The 23,602-nt window shown below is 43.7% G+C and overlaps 1 protein-coding gene across 1 annotated transcript in view; it reads left to right on the top strand.

Moving 5' to 3' along the window:
* LOC306934349 (uncharacterized protein) overlaps positions 1–22,851 on the top strand; it is a gene marked incomplete at its 5' end in the record, with an annotated part of 28,506 nt that extends 5,655 nt beyond the window's left edge. Inside the window, 4 exons of the mRNA XM_079516918.1 lie at positions 9,614–9,760; positions 10,122–10,193; positions 17,702–17,830; positions 21,471–22,851. Coding sequence (XP_079373044.1) covers positions 9,614–9,760; positions 10,122–10,193; positions 17,702–17,830; positions 21,471–21,775 — 653 coding nt within the window. The 3' untranslated portion in view covers positions 21,776–22,851. The remainder of the gene's footprint in view (positions 1–9,613; positions 9,761–10,121; positions 10,194–17,701; positions 17,831–21,470) is intronic.
* Positions 22,852–23,602: the final 751 nt, after the last annotated feature.

The following is a 23,602-nucleotide window of genomic DNA, read 5'->3' as shown; positions in this document are numbered from 1 at the left end:
GCTTCTGAGAGATCGTCAAGTGACAATTTCTGGCTTCCCAGTGAAGCTCTCACAGCTTGCATTTCCTTATGTGATCCAATACCACCAGTACTTGTAAGCTGCTTTCTCCCTTCTTTCAAGTGCAGCAGGACCTTTTTTAACTTGAGGACCCATGCAACTGCAACCTTTAGCCTCTGCCAGTCAGAGAAATAGGCTATCAGCTGGTGAGTAGCATTCACAGCATCAACAACAGTTGCGTTCATCACAAGATTTCGCTTAACTTCTGGGTCGTCAGCAGTGATGTTCACATCTATAGGAGGTTTTGGCCACTTTTCCTCAGTCTCCCATAGAAATATTGGGCTTTCGATCCATCTCTGTTTGACCAGGTCTTCTGCCTTCAGTCCTCTAGAAGCATCATCGGCAGGGTTTTGTGATGTAGGGATGTATCGCCATTGTGACACATCTGAGTGGTCCCTTATGGTTGTTACCCTATTTGCAACAAATGTTTGGAACCTCTTGTCTTCATTTTTTATGTACTTTAGCACTGACGTGCTGTCTGTCCAAAAGACAGATTTCTTCAGTGGAAGCTGCAGCTCAGCCTGCAGCATTTTGTCGACTCTAACAGCGACAACGGCGGCTGTGAGTTCTAGGCGGGGTATGGTAACAGGCTTCAGTGGTGCAACTCGGGCTTTGCCGAACAGGAAAGCAACATGAACAACTTTATCTGTGTTCTCCATTCTGAGGTGGGTGACTGTGCCATAAGCATTTTCACTAGCATCTGAAAAGTGATGCAACTGAGCAGTTGCAATACCTCTGAAACCCTTGGGCTGAACACAACGACAGATCTTGAAATCTGCCACTTTCTCAAGGTCTGCCAGCCATTTGTTCCACTTCTGCAGGAAGGCTTCAGGTATTGAGTCGTCCCAATCACATTTCTGTCTGCATAACTCCTGCAACAACAGCCTAGCAGGAAGTATGAGTGGTGCTAGGAATCCTAATGGATCATAGACGGAACTGATTATGGACAGCATGCCACGCTTGGTGTGGGGCTTCTCTTTCACCTTCAGCTTGAATGTAAAAGTGTCACTTTCAATGCACCACTGCAGACCTAAAGCCCTCTCCATAGGCAGCTTATCTCTGTCCAGGTCTAGTTCATGCAGGTTTTTGGATTGGTGGTTTTCTGGAATGCTTTGAAGTACCTTCCTGCTGTTACTGATCCACTTTGTAAGGTTAAACCCTCCTTTCTGGCAGACAGACATGAGCTCTGCTATCAAGAGGACTGCATCCTCGTCAGAAGGTAGGCTCTTCAGTAGGTCATCCATGTAGAAGTTTCGGTTGATGGTGTCGATGACTTCTACTGGATAGCTGTGCTTGTTGTCTGCAGCAGTCTTTCTGAGAGCAAAGCATGCACAACTGGGTGACGATACTGCTCCAAACAAATGAACAGTCATGCGATGCTCTACAAGATCCTGCCTTAGGTCCCCTTCAGGCCACCACAAGAATCTCAAGAAATCCCTGTGCTCCTCTGCCACCTTGACTTGGTGGAACATGGCCTCTATGTCTGCCATTACTGCCACAAACTCCTGTCTGAACCGTAGGAGAACTCCGACCAAGGAGTTGGTTAGGTTTGGGCCTTGCAGAAGTTGACTGTTGAGTGAGGCCCCTTTAAACTCTGCTCCACAATCAAACACCACTCGCAGCTTGCCCTTCCTAGGGTGGTACACACCATGATGGGGTATATACCACACCCTTCCCTCACTTGGTTCCAACTGATGTTGTGGCACCCGTTCATCATAGCCTTTGTTGATGACAGTGAGAAAGCTTGTGTAGTCACTGCGAAAGCCTTCATTTTTCTGAAGTTTCTTTTCCAGGCCACGGATCCGTTGCTTAGCAACACAGAAGTTATTAGGCAGTGCAATGGCTTCTGCTTTGAAGGGCAGCTTCATTTTGTAATGCCCATCCTGCAGCTCAACAGAGCTCTCCACAAGTTCCATATACTTCTTTTCTTCTCTTGACATTTCCTCTTGGTCATTAGAAGTTTCTCGTTAAAGTCATGATTGTACTGGTTAATAAGCAGTTCCTCCAACCTGTTCACAACTGTGTGATTAACAGTAACGGTGGGGCAGCCACTTCCACTCAAAGTGTCCTTGCCTTGTAGTGGTCCATTAATAACCCACCCCAGTAGGGTTCTGACGGCATAGGGACCATCCCCATGACTGTTAATCACCTCCCACGGTTCCATTAGCTTGGATGCGTTGGTACCGATTAACAAGTCCACATTAGACATTATACGAGGGATGTGGATACCTTGGAGGTACGGCCATTTAATCAGTTCCTCCTCACTGATGAGGTTGTCAGTAGTCACAGGCATTTTCCTTTGTGTGAACACAACAGGGAGTTCAAAGAACTGATTGCCAGTCAATTCTGATATTTCCAGGCCGTTAACAATGCAGCTAGGTGTCACCTTACTATGGCCCATGGTGCGCAGATGGATCTTTGTTCTCCGACCTTCTGTGTTCAACCTATTGACCAGCTGTTCTGAACAGAACGTGCCCGTGCTTCCTGGATCTAGAAAAGCGTAAGTCTGGATTATTTTATTTCCCTTTGAGCACTTAACTTGTACCGGCAAGATTGGAAGTATGCCATTGCCAGCCCCTGTATGGCCACAAGTTGATGTTGTATGGCTCTCCGGTTCTCTTTTTGGCAGATCAGTGCTACCTCCAAAGCTCCCTGTCTCTCTGTGTATGTGTAAAACACTGGGATGTGTTTGGCTGCAGTGGGAGCACTTCATACGCTTGACACAACGTTTAGACAAGTGCCCTGTGCGCAAGCACCCGAAACACAGGCCTTTCTCCTTCAGAAAGTCCAACTTTTCCCTGTGTGTCTTTTTTCCCAGCTGCCAACATTGCTCAAAAGTATGCCCACGTAAATTGCAATACAGACAGGATGTAGGGCCTTCCTTGGGGTAATTCTTAGACCTATTCTGGGGAGGATCTGATTTTACTTCATCATCAAGCTCAACGTGGGTTGCAAAACTGTTTTTGAATTGTGACTTCATGGTTTGCTGTTGAGGTTTGGGTTTAATTGTCGTTTTACCCAAAGGACTGTCCTGGATATCACCGAAGACAGGATCAGACAGCAACTCTGACTTGATGTTCAAGAAATTTCACAATGTCTATGAAACAAGCTCTTCGATTGAACTTGTCAACAATGTCACATGCTTTTCCTCTCCACTGATCTCTGAGTCTGTATGGGAGCTTCTGTATGAGGGCCTTCATGTTAGCAGGCATGTTAAGCTCCTCCAAAAAATTGCTGACTCATTCAGGTATTTAACATGGAGTTTATGACACATTATGATGGTACACCTGTCGCTTTCAGGGGTGTAGTTCACATACTGTATGTATCTGTGCTATGGTTGTGACATTGGGTGAAAGAGGACGAGTGTGGCTACAAAATTACCGAAACCCATGCGTGTAAAGTGAATATTATGGCCGTGAGGACGATTTGTTCGGAGAGACGTCAAAGTTTCGCGTATTGATAATTATAATTATTCTGGGTGCCTGCCATACAATGGCAGAAACACAGGTTGAAATCTAAAACGCATACTTAATCGTAATAATAATAATCACCAATACGCGAAACTTTGACCGCTATGGCCGGCCGCACGGTTTGCCAAAGCCCCAAATATACATCAAATTGTGCGGCTCGGCCGGGAATGGTGTGCTTGTGCTTTTCTTTCCGATTCGTGTTACCGTGCCGACGTAATTCGCAATAAACAACGCGAAAAATGCCCCATTCAAAGTCGATGGGGAGACGCGGGTAAAAACTGAAAACGACACGTTACTTTGGAGCCACATTGCTCTGGCATACTGGTACGTAGAAACACGATTTAAACGTCAAACAGCACACAAGGCCATCGACTTTGTGGTGGTTCAGACGGAATTCGAATACGTTGCACGGTTTGCCCGCTATCGCAGTTCAAAGTGTGTGTGGTCTGCGCAATATTCTCGACTCAGAGTGTCGCACGCCCAGAGAGAGAGCGGATCAGAGTGAGAAGCCAATGTGAAGACTATACCGAAATTCTCCGAACAAATCGTCCTCACGGCCAGCCCTGAAAGCGACAGGTGTACCATCATAATGTGTCATAAACTCCATGTTAACTGCCTGAATGACTCAGTATTTTTTTCATCACAGACACAATTCTTAACTCGCTCTCATAACCACGTTTTTTATCGTACCAATACCACGATCGCACACGGCGTACCTCAATGTCTCGGGTCACAAACAAAAATTGCATTCGACTTTTACTTTTTGCGACAGAGCAATTTGTTCGGACATACGTTCTGTCATTGACAGTCAGTTGGCTTTTAACTTTCAATACTGTTTGCGTTTGCATAGACTAGCCCAGGTGAAAATGATACTTTGTTAATGATTCAAGGTCACCTGACCAACTCTCACACACGCGCGCACACACGCACATGCACGCACATGCACACATGTGCACGCACACACACACACATTGAAAGTCAATAGAGAAATTTGGGGAAACACGTAACTCTGTCATTTCTCAACCGTTTCGGACGCGGGCCGGCTCGCCAGAACCAAATGGACCCCTTAGCATGTTAGCATTAGTTTGTTAGCATTAGCATGTTAGCATGTTAGCATTAGCATGTTAGCATTAGCATGTTAGCATGTTAGCATTAGCATGTTAGCATGTTAGCATTAGCATGTTAGCATTAGCATGTTAGCATTAGCATGTTAGCATTAGCATATTAGCATGTTAGCATTAGCATGTTAGCATTAGCATATTAGCATGTTAGCATTAGCATATTAGCATTAGCATGTTAGCATGTTAGCATTAGCATTTTAGCATGTTAGCATGTTAGCATTAGCATGTTAGCATTAGCATGTTAGTATTAGCATGTTAGCATGTTAGCATTAGAATGTTGGTGGCAACGTAATGTGCAATACCCCATTGAAAGTCAACCAAATGGACCCTTACAGGGTCTGAGAGGCTAAATGTCATCAAATGGTGGTCTGTGGCTCAAATGCTGCACAGACTTGGCGATCTGCAGGCACCCAGTCAAATTTCTTGAAATTTGAATAATAATTTTTTAATTTTTTAATAATTTGAATAATTATTAAGTATGCGTTTTAGATTTCAACCTGTGTTTCTGCCATTGCATGGCAGGCACCCAGAATGAAATTACATCCAGGATATGACAGTATGTAGTATGAACATGAACAGTGAAACAGTAATCAGGAGCAATTTTATGTTGCAGCACCAAAGGCCTACTGTACTGTACTGCACCATACGGCCCTCTACTGTATCATATTGTATTGTACTGTACTGGACTGGACTGGACTGGACTGGACTGGACTGGACTGGATGCTCACAGACAGTGTATTTGTAGGCTGTTAAGCAGCAGGAGCACGTTTTTGTTAGCAGCTCAACCACTAGAAACCAAAACAAACGTCCAACACAGATAAAAGTAATTACTCACCTACTGCTGGAGGTTCCATGTTTAAGTAATCTCAGTGTTATTCAAGATGCATGGTTTTCATATTGTAAATAATTATGGTTGCGTGGTTTAGCAGGAGCACCGCATAACTTTGAGAAAGTGTCGTAGTAGCTTGTTTACAACTGAAACGGACTTCCTGTGCACTGACTTCCTCTTCAAAATAAGAGCCACGTGTAATGATTAGTCAACACTAGTTGTATTTCTAAGTCTACTTACTACTTAGGACGTTAATATCACATTTGAGTTCCTTTTGAATGCCTGTCAGATTTCTCTACATAACTAGCCCTTCACTAAATCCCACCTCAAAAAGTGATTGTCCAATGCCAATCCAAATAGTTTAGCAACGGTTGCTATGCAGGTCAAGCTTTCTTTGCTGCTAACGTGTGTCGTGTATTATGGACACGAGACCATACAAACTTAACCAAAACGGGAGAGCAAGATAATTGTGTGAGACACGGCAGACAGCAGATTAGATGTTCCTCAGTCTGAGATGTTTTATTTCGGAGTACACAGCATAGCATAGCATAGGCCTGGCTGGCCTTGACCAGCCACCAGGTAGTGACTGGCCAACTGACTGACATAGAAATCAACTAGCTTAAATACAGTTTTACACAATACACATAGCTCCAGACAGCTGGCCCCCTAGATAGGTAGAGACCCTTTGATCAACCACTCTGTTCCTTCGTGTCAACAAACTCCCTTTTGTCATACAAATAGCACAGGAAGGCATAGCAAATGGCAAAGCCCTCACCACATGGGATCGGGTGTGGGAAAGACAGTCACAGAACTATACCTACTGAATAAACAGGATCACCCATATGCTATGAGCACAGTAGCACACATTATGGATAGAATTATGATTTCCAGATTCCACATAACCCCCCTTATGACATATATGTCATATAAAAAAATATGGAACCATAATTTTTACCAGTTACCACCCCCCTTGATCCTCACCTTAACAATACATTCAAGACACCAGAATAACAGCTTTACCCCAACATGGTTTTCAAACAGACATTCAAGATTACAAAACTCGACATAAATGATTTCATTTACAGTAAGTACAAATACAATTTCGTATCAGTGGAGAATTCATAAATGGTTTCCATTACAGTAAGTTCAAATACAATTTCGTATCAGTGGAGAATTCTCTCGCGTTATTTCAAACTCTTATGGCTAAAAATGTTACAGAACATTAGGAGGATAATTTCCCTGTTGTTACTCAAATCTAGGATAACATGTTTATAAGCACCAGATCACATGAAACTCTCTCTTTGGAGTTTCACAGGACCGAAATCAAAATAAGTTCTAGACTTACCCTGACCATAACACACCAGATCACATAAACCTCTCTTGGAGATTCACAGGACCAATAACACACCAAATCACATGAACTCTCTTTGGAATTCACATGAAAAATAAGAAAAAGGAAGAACACGTTATATCCCAGAACAGAAGCCAACAGAAATTTAACCCCTCACTAATAACTCCCATCCCGTAATTTAAATCACATTTTAAGCCCTAGAGAACCAAAGAATCAAATTAAACCCTCTTTAAACACTGTCGGTACTACACGACTACCAATTAATTACCCTGTAATTTAATCACTATCCTGACTTTAAACACTGTCGGCACCAAACGACTGCCAATTGCACTATCCTGACAAGTAAACAATCCTAAACAGTGAAAATGATTAGTACAAACCGAACGCGACGCACAATTTTGAAACCAGAGAGAAGGAAAGTCCGTCTCCCCTCCGTATGAACAAAGGAAAATCTTCTGTATTCTGCATTCCGTTACCTCAAAGTTCGCTCAGCCATGGATCAAGTTGAGAAAATGTTCACCGCTGTTTTCGCTAAAAGTTCTCATAATCATCTCATCATCATCTCCCCCCCTCCCAGCTCTGAAACAACAGAGATGGGAAAACGAGAAAGAAAAGGCAACATCTTCATCACAGACCCCTGCTCAGGTCCGTGAAGGCCCTCAGCTCGTGTTGTCAGCCGGCCATGGAAAGCCAAGCCACCGCCGCCACGGAGATGTGTCCTCCTTCGGCCCGTGTCGTGCGTGCAATGTGTGATCAGTACACTGCATACTACACGGCCGCTGTTCGACACTGTCCTCTTGTCCATTCCGAAATGAATCCCCGAAAGTGGAAGCCGCCGCGCCAAGCGTCGAGTGGTCGCCTCCCCCCGTCGTGGACCTCCGCTGGTGTCCCCGTGCCGCGCCTCGCTGCATCGCTCCCCTGCTCGCCGTCCCCTGCTCGCCGTCCCCTGCGCCGAGTCGAAGATGGAAGGCCCCCGTGAAGGCTGCTGCTCCTCGTCGACCGCTCCTCTGTCCACTGGCCAGTTGGAAAGAGACGCACGTCGCCGCTGCGCAACACTCCTCATCGCGGTGGTCCGTCGCCATCATCCTCCTCGTTCCGCTGGAACACGCCGCCGTTCACAAAAAACTCGCTGATTAGACTGAATAAAAAAGCCGCTGATTCTTCCTGCCTGGCGCTGGAACGCACCAAAGACACCGGTTTCGTCGCACCACATGTCGTATATTATGGACACGAGACACCACGAATTACTTAACCAAAACGGGAGAGCAAGATAATTGTGTGAGACACGGCAGACAGCAGATTAGATGTTCCTCAGTCTGAGATGTTTTATTTCGGAGTACACAGCATAGCATAGCATAGGCCTGGCTGGCCTTGACCAGCCACCAGGTAGTGACTGGCCAACTGACTGACATAGAAATCAACTAGCTTAAATACAGTTTTACACAATACACATAGCTCCAGACAGCTGGCCCCCTAGATAGGTAGAGACCCTTTGATCAACCACTCTGTTCCTTCGTGTCAACAAACTCCCTTTTGTCATACAAATAGCACAGGAAGGCATAGCAAATGGCAAAGCCCTCACCACATGGGATCAGGTGTGGGAAAGACAGTCACAGAACTATACCTACTGAATAAACAGGATCACCCATATGCTATGAGCACAGTAGCACACATTATGGATAGAATTATGATTTCCAGATTCCACACGTGCCTATTGGACAAGGATGGGTTGGGGAGGGACTTAGTGAAGGGCTAATTGTCTCAGCTGTTGGTGCGCAAATGCGCCTGGCATGCCTTTGATCTACCGCGCAGGAAACATTTTGATGGCGCATGCGCACTGGTACATCTGTTGTGTGCCCCCCTGACCATACTGTACTGTGCTGCGGCTTACTATACTGTACTATACGGTACTGTGTCATACTGTACTGCACCATACAGTACTGTACTGAACTGCAGCTTACTGTACTGTACTATACTGTACTGTGTCATACTGTACTGTACCCTGCTGTACTGTTCCATACTGTACTGCACTGTAATGTATCACACGATACTGTACTGTACTGTTTCATACTGTACCATACTCTACTGTACCATACTGTGCTGTGTCATGCTGTGCTGTACTGTACTGTACCGTACTGTACTGTGCCTTAACAATTGTTGTGGAAATTGTGGAGGCGTTTGAACGTGCGTGTGCTGAGAGAAGGTTTGACAAAGCTCCATGGAGCTAGACATTATTACATTTGTGTTGATTTAATATTCATGGTGTATTGATTTAATATTCATGTTGTATTGATTTAATATATCCATGTTGTATTGATTTTAATTTCAAGAATCGAAGTATATCACAATGAAAACAGCAACATTGACTATCGTATCGTATCGTTTTTCAATGCAAATAATCGGTATCGAATCGTTTTGCTATGCAAATAATCGATTGTATCAATACTACATTTGTGTGGTATTTAGCATTTCTTTGAAGAAAAAAATAAAAAGATGGGTTTAATTACTTAGTTTAAAATAATGTCAATGTATTTTACATAGTTACTGTATCAATTTCAAATCATTGAATCGGATCGGATCGCCATAATGAAACAATATCGTCCATGTATCATATTGTCAACCATGTATCGTCATACGTATTGTATCGCTGTTAAAATGTATTGTTACACCCCTAGTCAAGACTCAAGAGGCAACATGCTTGTTGTGACAAAAAAGGAGCCTGAAGGTTGTGTAAAGGTTCAGGCTGAAATATGTTTAAAAGCTTTCTCTGTGAAATGTTTTCCAGAAATGGCTGCTGAATTGACTGCCAGTCAGAAGCAGGTTGAAGTCCTCCATGCCAGACTCAGTACCAGTGAAGACCAGATCCAGACCATCCAGACCAGACTCAGTACCAGTGAAGATCAGGTGGATAACTTGAAGACAGAAAATGAAGGTAATTAGACCATGATGATATTCAGTCAATGCATGTATGAGAGGACAGTGTTCAACCATGTCTTACTTATAATTCCTTCAGTTGAGCTCAGAGATCTGATCATGTTTTCAACATGATCTGTATGTTTGATACTGTATGATGATGATACTGTATGTTTGATATAATCCACAAGTAGGAGCTTTTATGACTGATTTAAATTCATCTTGTATTGATTTAATATACATGTTGTATTGATTTAATATTCATGTTGTATTGATTTAATATCCATGTTTGATTTAATATATCCATGTTGCATTGATTTAATATTCATGTTATATTGATTTATTATTCATGTTGTATTGATTTAATATTCATGTTTTAGCTCATGGTGCTCGGGTGTCCGCTTTAGAAACGAGGCTGACTGCCATTGAGGGAGTGTCTAACCCCAACCCCAGTAAGTATGTGTGTCAAATATCGTCACAGTCAGGTGTCCAAAACCGTTCCTTTAAAGAACGGTTGTTCGGTGTCGCTGCAACTTAAAGAGGCCTGAACTTTTTACTTTGAAATGTTTTGTAATTCTTTAGATATTTAACTTCAAAACGTGAGTGATAAAATGTCGGGCCCACCCTATTCTTTCATACTTTCACGGATAAACTCAATTTACATTTGAGTTACTGTGGACATGAGATTATTACGTTGAAATAATTTGCTGTTTTCAAAACATTTAACTTCAAGCGCCAAAACCATTGTCAATGGCCATGGCCATTTAAAGGGTATAGCAACAATACAACAAAGAACACAAGTATGATATATTTTACAATGCTTTTGTAAACCAGATTTGGGAGCCCATGGATCCAGATTTCTCATAGTTTAGTGCCAGGATTATATCCCACAACCTTGTGGTTTAGAGTCACAAACTCTTCCTAGTTCCATACCCAGACACAAGAAACAATATAGATTAACATTCCATGAACGTGCAATTTTACACACACACACACACACACACACACACACACACACACACACACACACGTGTACACACGCACACGCACAGACACACACACGTGTACACATGTGACCGGTGGCCGAAATTCGTCACATAGAAACTTTATCAATTTGTTTGTTTGACTCTTGAGAAAACACATTCATATATATTCAGGCGCACTGTTTAAAAGTGCAAGGTGCATACTACTGTGTAACTCAATAAAACAATGCTGGATATTGCTGACTACGCCACTTGGTTTAATATGGAGGCCAAGAACTCAACCTAACTAAAGCTGAAATAAACAATTAACCAAAACAATAAACCAAAACAAAGAACTATAACTGTTTAAAACGTTCAGTTCATCATTTGTATCAGAGGAAGGTGTGATAAAGTGCGGAGTGCTGCAGAGGACCACTGGTCTGGTGTCTCTCGGGTGGCTTCTAGCCTTCTACTTCTTAGCCTGTAACACACAGTAGACTGGGTGCCAATTCACTGTTCACAGATAGTTCCTATACTAAGCACAGAGCGGCAGACAGGTTTGATGGTGCGTACTGCGATGGTTCAGTACTTCCAGGCAAGCCTGGGTCCATCTGTATCTGGCGTGCAGTACCACTGGGCTCCGTCCCTCTCTCTGGTCGGTGGCCACTGTCTAGGCTCGTCTCTCTCGTCTCGTTCTCCGGATCTCCTCCAGCGATGTCGATTCCAGAATGACTCGCTATTATACTCTATTATCTATACTTGGTTCAAACTCACTCCACACGGCCACGCTCGAGCTGTCACTGTCCAACTCGATATCTGGCGTGTCACCGTGGCTTCTAGTCCTCTCCGCCCGTCTCACTCCTCTCTGTTACGGCGCTCCTGGGAGCTCTCTGTCACACAACCTTCCTCTTTGCTGCTTTCCTGCAGACTGAAGCCAAATTCCAATACCCAAAATCTCGGCCACTCGCTCACTCCCACTCGATCACTCGGGGTCATTCCAGCTTGACCCGGAAATGGTTAATGTTCCGATTGTTAAAGTGCTCCATCGAGGAGGAGAGTGGAGTCGAGTGGAGGACGCGAGGGGAGTGAGCGAGTGTGAAAGTTGCGGTATTGGAATTTGGCTTCAGGGTGGCCATTTCAAGACACCTCGGCCCGCCCCTGAGTGGCGCGCGCATCCGCCGCTCGTTAGCCAACAGGGAGAAGGCGGGTATTATCATCATCACATTTACATTCAGAATACATACTGCATTGTTGCCAGAATTATCATCATTATTATTACATTTGTCCAGCATGGGGGAAATAAAGGAAAACAAAAAAGGAAAAAATAAACATAGAGAATACTTCTCCGTGACCCTCTCACACACACACACACACACGTGTACACACACTTCATGCCTTTTTTAATATCAATTGATTACGGTGATCAATTGTGTCCTGTATGTGCTCAAGCACCAGATTTGGAACAATTGATGTCCAGGATGTACTTTCTAAGAAAAGTACGTTTTCCAGCTGAAAATCCAAGATGGCCGCCAGTTTTCAAGATGGCCACCTCGTCAAATGAATAAGTAGAACTTTAGTGAACAGAAATGTGTGATCCACACATTGATCCAAACATCAAAATGAATGTATTGTATTCTGACTGGAAGAACTCAATGGTGTCAATTTATTTCCAATATGGCCGCCAGTTTTCAAGATGGGAGCTATTACGCAACTCAAAATTTGCGTTTTCGGAAGCTGTCTGATCACAGATATTGTTCAAGGGCATTGAAATGCTGTGATCAAGATCTATTGGTTTGTAATTTTGTATATAAGAGTGATGTCAAAGCACAACCAGGACACACTGGTGACATCACTGCTGTGAGACTCAGCATGGGGTTCAGTGTATGCTTGTAGCGTACTAGCTGTAGTTGTGGTTTACTAACTGTTGCAGTGGTGTACTCACTGTAGTTTGTAGTATACTTTAGTGTCCTAAATGCTATCTAATAAGCCCCTGTATACTGTATATCTCAACTAGAAGTTTAGTTAGTTGTAGCATTGTAGTTGATAGCCGAGATGGGCAAAATACATTGAAAATGTATTTTGTTACAAAATACAAATACTGGGTCACAGAATGTATTTAAATACAAAATACAAATACTGATCTGAGAAATATATTTGAGATACAAATACGTATTTTGTATTTTGAAAATACATGAAAATACATTTTCATTAATATGTATATAATGATAAGTAAATTCATAATTAATTGCCAAATATTAAATTAATGACCTGTCAGAATGTCTAATACATTGAAGGTTATTAAGAATGATACACTTTATATTTTAAGCAAATCAATGTGCTATAACTGTATCAAACAGGACCCACAAAGGAATGGATTGGCCATCTGATTCATCACTGTCACTCTACCTCAAGAAAAATGTAGAAAGAGATTGATTGATTGATCGATTGATTGATTGATTGATTGATTGATTGATTGATTGATTGATTAGGCCTACCACCAATTTACATTTAAACCAACAATAAAAAACAAGATAAGTAAACAAGATACTAATGACTAAGATGAATAGATTATCAATTAAAGGAGCATTCAGTGATTTGGAAAACCCCCCGGTCTCCCCCCCCAGGGAGGAACAGGGAGGACCTCCTTATATGGTCAGCACACTCTATAGTAGGGAGGATTATCACAACAAAACAAAAGGAGTGATATATGAATTAAGTGAAATCACTGAATATACCTTTAATTACCATTAATAATTTAACCTGAACAGCGTGATGTCACAACAAAAGGGAACTTCATTATAATAAAGGCTCAAAGGAACAGTGAGGCTACTAAGGATAAATGAAAGCTGATTTACTATAAACTCATAAAAGTGGTGACTCATCTAAAATGTAAATGGTCTAGTTTAAAGTATGAATCACCATTTAAGAGTTCAAAGAGGGCATGGACAGGTTTATATTGAACTGCTGTTTAAAACAAACAGCAGTTGTGCCACTAGGTGGCAACTGTTAATTTTTAATGAGATTAATTGCAGTCAGGTGTGTTTTTTGTGACTAATCCAGCCAAACAAAACACCAAAAATAGAATTATACACCCACACTGTGTTGAAATAGTACTGCACCTGCACATTTAGGCTCTACACAGTAGAACAAACATATTTAGTATAACATGTTGGTTGTTTGGTGTGCCCTGTTCTGTTCAGTTCCATGTGTCCAGTGTGTCCACATGTTCTGCTTGTCCACAGAGTCAGACATGCCCAGCTCTAAAGCCTCCCTCCACCTTCCACTACTTTACTAATATTTAAATATGTCCTGTTGTAAGCTTGCCTTAGCTTGCAATATCCAATAATCTTGTTTAGATTAATACACCTTTTATCTCTGGGGAACAAGTAATCATTTAGTTGCAACTTGGAGATGTGAGGTAAAGTCTCAACTCAAGGCCCGTCCTACTCTGCCTCTCATTTGTGGTTCAATGAGTGTAAGCCAATCAGAAGTGACATCACACATTGTGTTGTGTTGTGTGTGGGCCTAAGCACACTTTAGATTCCATGCGCGGACAGAAGAAGCTGTATTTTACGTCATTTCCGAGTTTTTAGACAGTTGGTGGATGGAAAAGAAGCTCCACCCCCTCGGCTGACTGCCGTGGAGGAGAGCGTTTCCGGGAATCTGTCAGTCGAGGCAGTCAGCCGCGGGGGTGGAGCTTCTTTTCCATCCACCAGCTGTCTAAAACTCCGGAAAGACGTCGTCAGTCAGCTTCCTTTGGCCGCGCCTGTCGGCTCAAATGTGCCCACGGTGTGTGTGGGTGCATGTGTTTTGCCCCTACAGTTTAAACCTGAGGCTGTGTAAAATGACATTAAAAAGTATTTTATGTATTTGAAATACAGAAAATACTAGATCTGAAAGTATTTAGATACAAAATACATCTCATTTCTTCCATCCCAGCAAAATACAAATTACAAAATACAAAAAAGTATTTCAAATACGTATTTCAAATACATGTATTTCAAATACTGCCCATCCTTTTTTTTTTTTTTTTTTGGGCCCCCCTAGTCGGGGGCCCCCGGGCTTCAGCCCACCCTAGCCCAACGGTAAGTCCGGCTCTGGTAACAGGGATTCAGTTACCTGGATGGTGTACAGATCGCACAGGACTTGCACTAGATGAATGGTCTGGCTAGGTGTAGGGCACCAGATGCTTGAACCTAGATGCATCCCATATTTCAATGTGCTTTGATGTTTTGTACGGTTGGGTGGTAAAAGGATATAGCCCTCGGCCTTTAACCGTATAACACAAGATGTTCCGCTACTAAAACTGATTGGAGGAAGTGTCAAACAGATACGAAAGAGGAGTTGAAGACTTCTCGTATTTCAGGCAATACACCTGTTGCCCATCATGTTAGACTCATCCAGATTGGATGATGGAGGTGGCAGTGAGGATACATTGAGGCAAAATTGTCGGGCAAATGTTTAGCAACTGAAACTCCAGCTTTCCACTTAGAGAGCAGCTGAAATTCAGAATGATCCTGGTGGTGAAGGACACGCACAAATTCAAAGAGTGCAGTGCAGCGGATGTGATCTCCCCCCATCGAAGCCCTGTATGACGATCGTTGTGTCAGCAAAGCTCGTGGAATTATGAGGGACCCAAGCCATCCCAACTGCAGACTGTTTGAGATGCTGCCACATGGAAAACGTTTTTGCAGTCTCGAAGCCACTGGAAATAGGCAAATAAGCTTCTTTCCCCAAACAATCAGATACACGAACGAACTGATAAGAACCAGGGCGAAAGTTTACCTAACTTTGCTACTACAGGGAAACATGCACATGAAATGAAATGAAATGATTACTATATTTACCCAGGGTATCTGGGCTAAGCTCAAGAACTTGTTTCCAGCCAGGCCCTGCTCATAGAACATTTCATCATAGTGGTTCAATGCCTTGTTCAAGGGCACTTCAGCGGTGGTAATTTTAACGTGTCGGACCGCTGATTCGAACTGGCGACCTTCCGGTATCAAGACCGCTCCGCAATCCATTCGGCCACCGCTGCCACACATGTACATATGTTACTATTTTTCTAGCACTCTTTATTCTATCCCTTTGTTTGCTGTGCTTGCTGTGTTTTTTGAATAATTATTATGCTATCTATGCCGTCTGTTGTCTGTAAGGAAGCCAAACAAAAATATGTTTTACTCTTATGTACCTGAACACAAGATGTAACAATAGTCCAACCTTGAACCTTGATCTAGGTTCAAGCATATGGTGCCCTACACGACCGTTCATCCAGTACCATCCAGGTAACTGAAGCCCCGTTACCCTTGTCTCAGCTCTCCCACGCTGGCACATCTTGTCAATTCAGGTGCGGCTATCAACTACAATGCTACAACTAACTAAACTTCTAGTGGAGATATATACAGGGCCTAATTAGCATTTAGGACACTAAAGTATACAACAAACTAAAGTGAGTACACTACAACAGTTAGTAAACCACAACTACAGCTACGCTACAAGCCGACACTGAACCCCATGCTGAGTCTCACAGCAGTGATGTCACCAGTGTGTCCTGGTTGTGCTTTGACATCACTCTTATATACAAAATTACAAACTAATAGAGCTTGATCACAGCATTTCAATGCATGATCAACGAATGATGTTGCCCTTCAACAATATCTATGATCAGACAGCTTCCGAAAACGCTAATTTTGAGTCACGTAATAGCTGCATCTTGCAAACTGGCGGCCATATTGGAATTCAATTCCAACACCATTAAGTTCTTACAGTCAGAATACATTCATTTTGATGTTTGGATCATTAACACATTTCAATTCTACTTCGAAAACCTTTTTGTTGTTTTGTTTTTTTGCATTTGACGAGGTGGCCATCTTGAATACTGGCAGCCATCTTGGATTTTCAGCTGGATAACGTGCTTTTCATAGAAAGTACATCCTGGACATCATGTGTGCCAAATTTGATTCTTATGGAATATTGACTTAATCTGCTGCACTACATAAGCATATTTCAGACATAACAAAAAATAGCCGGTCTACAAGCTCAAAATTTCCATTTCTGTTTTTTTTTTTTTTACCGCACCGGGACCGGAGTGTTATGAGCTCATACAGGACACAATTGATCACCATAATCAATTGAAAAAAGGCATGAAAAATATATACATCCGCTATATGGCGCCCCGGGCGCCAAGATTGCCTTTTCATGCCTTTTTTTTTATATCAATTGATTACGGTGATGAATTATGTGCTCATAACACTCCGGTGCGCTGAAGAAAAAAACAAACAGAAATGGAAATTCTTATGCTGTCTATGGTGACGTAGAGAAAGCTATATCTCGGATTCTTCTTTTTAGACAAAACACACGCTTGATTTGCGGCTCATTTCTCTAGTCTAAACAATATGATTCTAGCTTACAAAAAGTATGTTTTGGGTGGATTCAATTACGATCCCGGCCGGGACATGTTACATAGCAGATTTTTGAGTGGCACTAGCCCCTCCTATGTCCAGCTTTTAGTGTGTGTGCACAAACTAATTAAATTCCCATTGACAATGACATAGTGTAAACACAGACATTGCGTAACACAAACATTGATATGTTCATGAAGACAAAAGTGAGGAGGCAATGTGTGATGTATGATTAATACAAAAGCTACAGTAACCATACAGCAGATCTACAATGTGACTTGTTATGGGCTTGTATGGGCTCTGCTATCTTCTGAAAGTAATTGTTACTCAAATATATATTTTGATACTGAAACGTTTGTGCATATCAATCTCCAAAAAACGTGCCCCCATGCGTGCACGCACGCACTCACACGCGCGCGCGCGCACACACACACACACACACTTATGTAGCACCCAGCCACATGGTTTCCTCTGATAGTGTGTGTGAATGGGTGAATGTAATGCACAATCTATGTAAAGCGCTTTGGATAAAAGCGCTGTATATAAATGCATCATTTACCATTCATAAATTATGTGATAATGCTCTTGTGTTGACAGACCAACCAAAGGTGGCCTTTTCTGCTGGGTTGCACACTAGAGGATATTTTGGACCATTTAATTCTACAACCACTGTGATTTATAAGAGAGTTTACACTAACATCGGCAACGCCTACAATACATCTACAGGTAGGTGGTGATAAGTCAATTATGTTAATCTTATAAACTCACATTACAAATTTACAATTAGGCCTATATAGGAATGGATCTTGTCATGATGTAGGACACACCCGGTCTCCGGGTATATAAGCGTCCTCTACGCATGCTCGCTCATTCATCTTTTCTATACCGACAGAAGCAAGCTGTTATCACTGCGAGTATAAAATATTACTGGTACCATAAAGTACCGTGGACGAGTGATCCCTATGCTCGGTACCGCAAGGTGACTAGTTTTACATCCAGTGACAGCTACACTCACAGTAAGTTCGCTACACCAAGTTTTAAGACACTATTTTCTGCCGCTAACTCCTGTTAAGGCTCATTAGTGTTTACTGTGTAGCGCTAGTCAAAAGCAGCTACTAGCTTACCTCGCTAGTAGCATTAGCCATAGCTAGCCAAACGTTGCTGCTAGTTCCTTATTCCACGGAGGCATGGCAAAGCTCATCGCCTCGGGGGAGCAGAGCAGACACAACGCCGAGGCGCTCTGTCAGAATCATGAGCAACAATGCACCAGCCCTATCACAGCGTTCAGGAGCGACAAAGGCCCCAACCACGTCAACTGGAAGCTCCGCTCGGAGCCTGGGCGCGGTCGGGTGCAGAACAGGACTCCACCTCACACAGAGACAGCAGGGCCGTTATGCCGCCAGCCCCACAGGCGACAGTCCCGTCGCCGGTAGCCGGTCCACTAGCTCGATGTTTTCAACAATGGAAACAGAGTGGAGCTTCCACATGGGTGCTGAGCACCATTACAAACGGCTACAAGCTACAATTCGCACGACGACCGCCCATGTCAGGACAAGTAATATTTACTCGAGCGACTGGGCAGGCAGCGGATGTTTTACGGGCAGAAATACTTTCCCTCGTAGAGAAGAATGCTGTCAGAGAGGTCCCCTCGAACCAGAGCCGAAACGGATTTTACAGCCGTTACTTCCTGGTAAAAAAAAGGATATCCTGGATCTACGGGGGCCTCAACGAGCACCTCAAAACTTTTCGTTTCATCCTTACTGCATTCTCTCCGTCAGGGCGACTGGTTCACCAGCATCGACCTGATGGACGCTTATTTTCATGTGCCGATTTATCCTGAGGTTCGGCTTTGAGGGGAAGGTTTACGAATACCTGGTCCTTCCATTTGGACTGTCCCTATCCCCGGGGGTATTTGTGAAGTGCACAGACGCAGCTATTGCCCCCCTGTGCTCACGAAGGGTCCGCATATAGTAACGTTTCTGAACGATTGGTTGGTCTGTGCAGCGTTGCCAGCAGAAGCAACTCTCCACACAAACCAGGTAGTGGACCTATTGTCCTCCCTAGGTTTCTCCCTGAACTACAAGAAGAGCGTCCTGGTCCCAGCCCAAACAGTAACCTACATAGGCATCGCCTTGGACTCCAGGTCCTCCACAGCCAAGCTAAGCGAGGACAGGCTGACCTCGTTCAAGCGGTGCATATCTCAGTTCAGAATGAGATGCAAGGTTTAGTTCAGAGTATGCCAACGCATGGCCGGCCTCATGGCCTCGGCCATCGCCTTGGTCCACCTGGCCAGACTCAACATGAGACCCTTCCAGATGTGGATGAAGTCTTTAGGGGTCCCCTGCACTCGAGCACACTGCAAAGTGCTGGTCACACAAGATTGCGTCGACGCACTACGGTGGTGGGGATCCCAGAGGGTTATCTTTTTTTCTGCATATCAGACAGAACAAGCTGTGTTATCACCGAGAGTATAAAATAATACTTGTACCATAAATCTCACAAGGACGAGTGATTCCCGCACTCGTCCTTGTGTTGTACCCGGTGGTTACTACAAACTCTCAGTAAGTCTGCTACACTAAGTTTTAAGACACTATTCTCTGCTAAGTACAGAACCTCTTAGTGTTAATGGGTAGCATTAGCCAAACGCTAGCTTAACAAGCGCTAGCTTACTTTGCTAATAGTGTTATAAAAGCACTAGCTAAACGAACGCTAACTTACGTTGCTACTAGTGCTACCATAGCACTAGCCACACAAACGCTAGCTTATATTGCTATTACTAGCTGTGACGGCTAGTAGCATTAGCTGCACACCATAGCCAATAGCACTCTCGCTACTGGCTTCAACCGCACGTGCAGCCAGGGTTAGCTCGTAGCCCGTAGCACCGCTGTAGCCTGTAGCCCAAATACAGCCACCCCCCTCAACATTCAAGGTATTTTACTTGAAGTTATGGTTATCAGAATCAATGCTAATATTTGTCGAGGTCGAGAATAACAACCTCTTTGGGTGAACAATACACCCTAGCAGTTAGCATTTCAAAATAGGCTGTTTCATTAACTGCTGCGGCACACCATAGCCAAATAGCACCCTCGCTACTGCATGGCTTCAACCGCACGTGCAGCCAGCATTAGCTCATCGCCCCGTAGCACCGCTACCGGCCATAGCTAACCGCTAACGTTATGGATAACGTCCATAATGGGGCCCATGATATAGCCCCAGCACGGTGGTGGTTTCATGCCTCATACGGTCGTTGTATGCCCCGTGCAGCTATCAACCAGCTAACACGTCGGCCCCATGTTACGACCAGTACGACACCCCGAAGGTACCAGGTGAGGCCCTTGAGCCCCCTTCAACCCGGGAGTGGCAACGGCACATCAGGGCATGGGTTCAAATCTAGGCACCGCCAACTCGGCGAGTGAACGTTAGAACCCATACATTACGGTCGACCCTGCCATAACTGCAGGGTCTTCCTCACCCTAACCGCACTGCCTCAGTATAGCGGCCTAATAATACAGTTGTGCCTGGGCTGCGGCCCCAACGGGACCGAGGTGAAGGGGGGGGTGTCAACAAACACATGGTCACGAATTCCCTAAGTGTTCACCCCTGACAAATTTGCGTTACGCAGACAGATGGAACCTTCCATTGGGTAGAATCTTCACCCTATACGGCACAATGTCCAGTGGACCTCCTCCAAGAGAGGACAAGGTGGCTAGATATTTTTCCCCACGATGGGAATAATCTGCGCCACCCTGCTGGGTCGCCCCACTGTCCCAGAGACTAGGGGCGCTCCGACAGTATTATTCCACGGAGGCATGGCAAAGACCATCACCTCGGGGAGAAGAGCAGACACAACACAGAGGCGGTCTGTCAGCATCATGGGCCCCCGCACCAACCCTGTCACGGCGTTCAGGGCAACGCGCCAGGCCAAGGCCCCGACCACGGCAACTAGAAGCTCCGCTCAGGGCGTCCACACGGTCGGGTGCAGAGCAAGACCACCAGAACAGGCCTGGGCCCTGCCTCTGTGATTTGAAGATCTGGATCCACGGATCCAATCTTTCTTCCTAATATAAATGGACAAAAGTGGTCTTACCCTTTAACTCTGCTGTGCTAAAATGTTCACAACTCACAAGCTCACAACATCATGCTACTGTATGTGACGCGTTGTGGGGTTGTAGTTCGGCTTTTTCCTTTAAAAATAGAGCTTTAGTAATAACAGTGTTTTGTACATAAATGACAACGTGTGTGTGTGTGTGTGTGTGTGTGTGTGTGTGTGTGTGTGTGTGTGTGTGTGTGTGTGTGTGTGTGTGTGTGTGTGTGTGTGTGTGTGTGTGCGTGCGTGCGTGCGTGCGTGCGTGCGTGTGTTGTCTAGGTGTTTTTCACGCCCCGGTGAGAGGCTTTTATTACTTGAGATTTACTGCAGGCAACGTTGGATCACCAGAGCAAGTGAGGATCTGGATGTACAAAAATTATAATAAAGATTATAATAAGGGTCCAATCTTTCAGAACGAAGGGTACAATAATCATCAATCGTATGAATACATCTCTAATGGAATCATAATAGAGCTACAGCAGGGAGACACAGTAGACATGATATTACCTTGTTGTTCCTCCAGGCTCTATGATTGGACAAACAATCACAACACTTTCAGTGGTTTTCTGCTCTACTCTGTGTAACACTGCTACCGACACTGCTGGAAACTCACTGAGTACATTTACTCACATACTCTACTTTACTTTACTTTATTTGGACGGGACAGTTAAGTACAATGTTGTGATACTTTTACTTTACTATTCACATTTTTCAATACTTCTGAACCAGTGGTTCTGAAAATGGGGTCCACGGACCAAAACATACATAAAACATTTAAGTACAATTGTACTTTGTTTCTTCCAAAAAAAGCAGATCTACATGCTCACAATGTGTTGCAATGCATCATGTTATGATCTTGTAGATCTGCTATTTTCTAAAGATTTTGACAAACAAAAAAGTGAAATGCAGTACTGTGTAGGTATATTTTTATGGCAATAATTTTGTACTTTTGCAGGTGTATAACTTGTAACAGAGTATTATGGTTATAACTCTAAGTCTAAGTCATTATGGATAAGAGCTAAATGTCTAAATTGTAACTGTAAATTGTATTTGTACTTTAAAGCCAGTAAACAGTAGGCTACTTCTTCCTCCACTGGTCCTTAATTACATTAAAGGTATATTCAGTGATTTCACTTCATTCAAATATCACTTATTTTTTCTTTTTTTTTGGACAATCCTCCCTACTATAGAGTGTGCTGACTAGGCATGCCGCGGTATGAGATTTTACAGTACGGTACGGTGCCGGTATTGATAACCTATACCTCGGTTTATATTAAAAAAACTATGTCTAGTGACTACCCCCACCTCCTTATAAGCCCTTCTTTGTTCCCCAACCTGTAGGCCTACATATCTTATTTTTACCTTTTATGATAATTTCCATTTTGTTATTTGTCATGTGACTTGAAATGAAATGATTACTATAGTTACCCAGAGGTAGTGCGATCTGCGCATGCTCACAACTGCGTGCCTCTGTGTTGACAGTTGACACTTTTAGTTTAGTACATGTGGAAATATGGAATATACAATTGGATCTGGGTGTCTTTCAGCAACACTAACTCAAAGGTAGTGTTATGATATTAGCCCATGCACAGTACATCTTAGTCTATGTACTTGAACTTGAGATACAATGTACTTGATATGTATTGTGTACTGCCGGTACTGTAGCATACTTTATAGATAGGCTACGAGAGACATCTAGGCGGCAGCAAGGTCAGCTTTGCTGCAGTAGGCACGTTCTTCTGTCTCATATCTTATTGTCACGTCATTATGATCCAGCACTATATATGTTTCCTGTTTGTGTAATAAACTTTGTGAACCTTAGCGTGATACTGTCTCGTGTCTCGTTAATTTGTTCTCCCGGGTACCCGCCGCCGCAGTCGCCGTACCAAAGGAATACTTATACTTCAACTGGATTGTCACACACCACCCAGCCTGCACACACTACCTGTCTGTCAGAACCAGACGAGGGTCCAGTAACTTTTCAATTTACTGCAGCTGTGTGGTGAAAATAAATGTTTTGCCTTAGTTTGCGAGTGGAGTTGCACTGCATGCGCGCAGCATGCGCCGCCCACCAACGCTCTATTAAAATACCGTAAGCTCGGAAATCTCACGGTATCAACACCGTGGCTGTTCCTGTCGCGGTATTACCGAAATTCCGTAAACCGCGGCATGCCTAGTGCTGACCATATAAGGAGTTCCTCCCTGTCCCCAGTGAGCCCCTGGGGTCAAAAAACCCTAGTTTCAGTTTTGGTGGCGAGTGGCAAAGCCTTCATCCAATCAGGATGAGAGGGGCCTTCCTCCAATCATGATCGAGTGGGGGAGGGCCTTGGTGCACATGCTGTTGGCCTGTTGCACTTCCCCCACTGTAGAGAGTGTGCATGTGCACATTTTGTTACCGGGGCGGACTGGGT

The sequence above is a fragment of the Electrona antarctica genome (genome assembly GCF_951216825.1).
Source record: "Electrona antarctica genome assembly, chromosome: 12".
NCBI classification, from domain to species: domain Eukaryota; kingdom Metazoa; phylum Chordata; class Actinopteri; order Myctophiformes; family Myctophidae; genus Electrona; species Electrona antarctica.
Note: the sequence above shows the minus strand (reverse complement) of the source record. Positions and strands in the feature narration are given on the sequence as shown.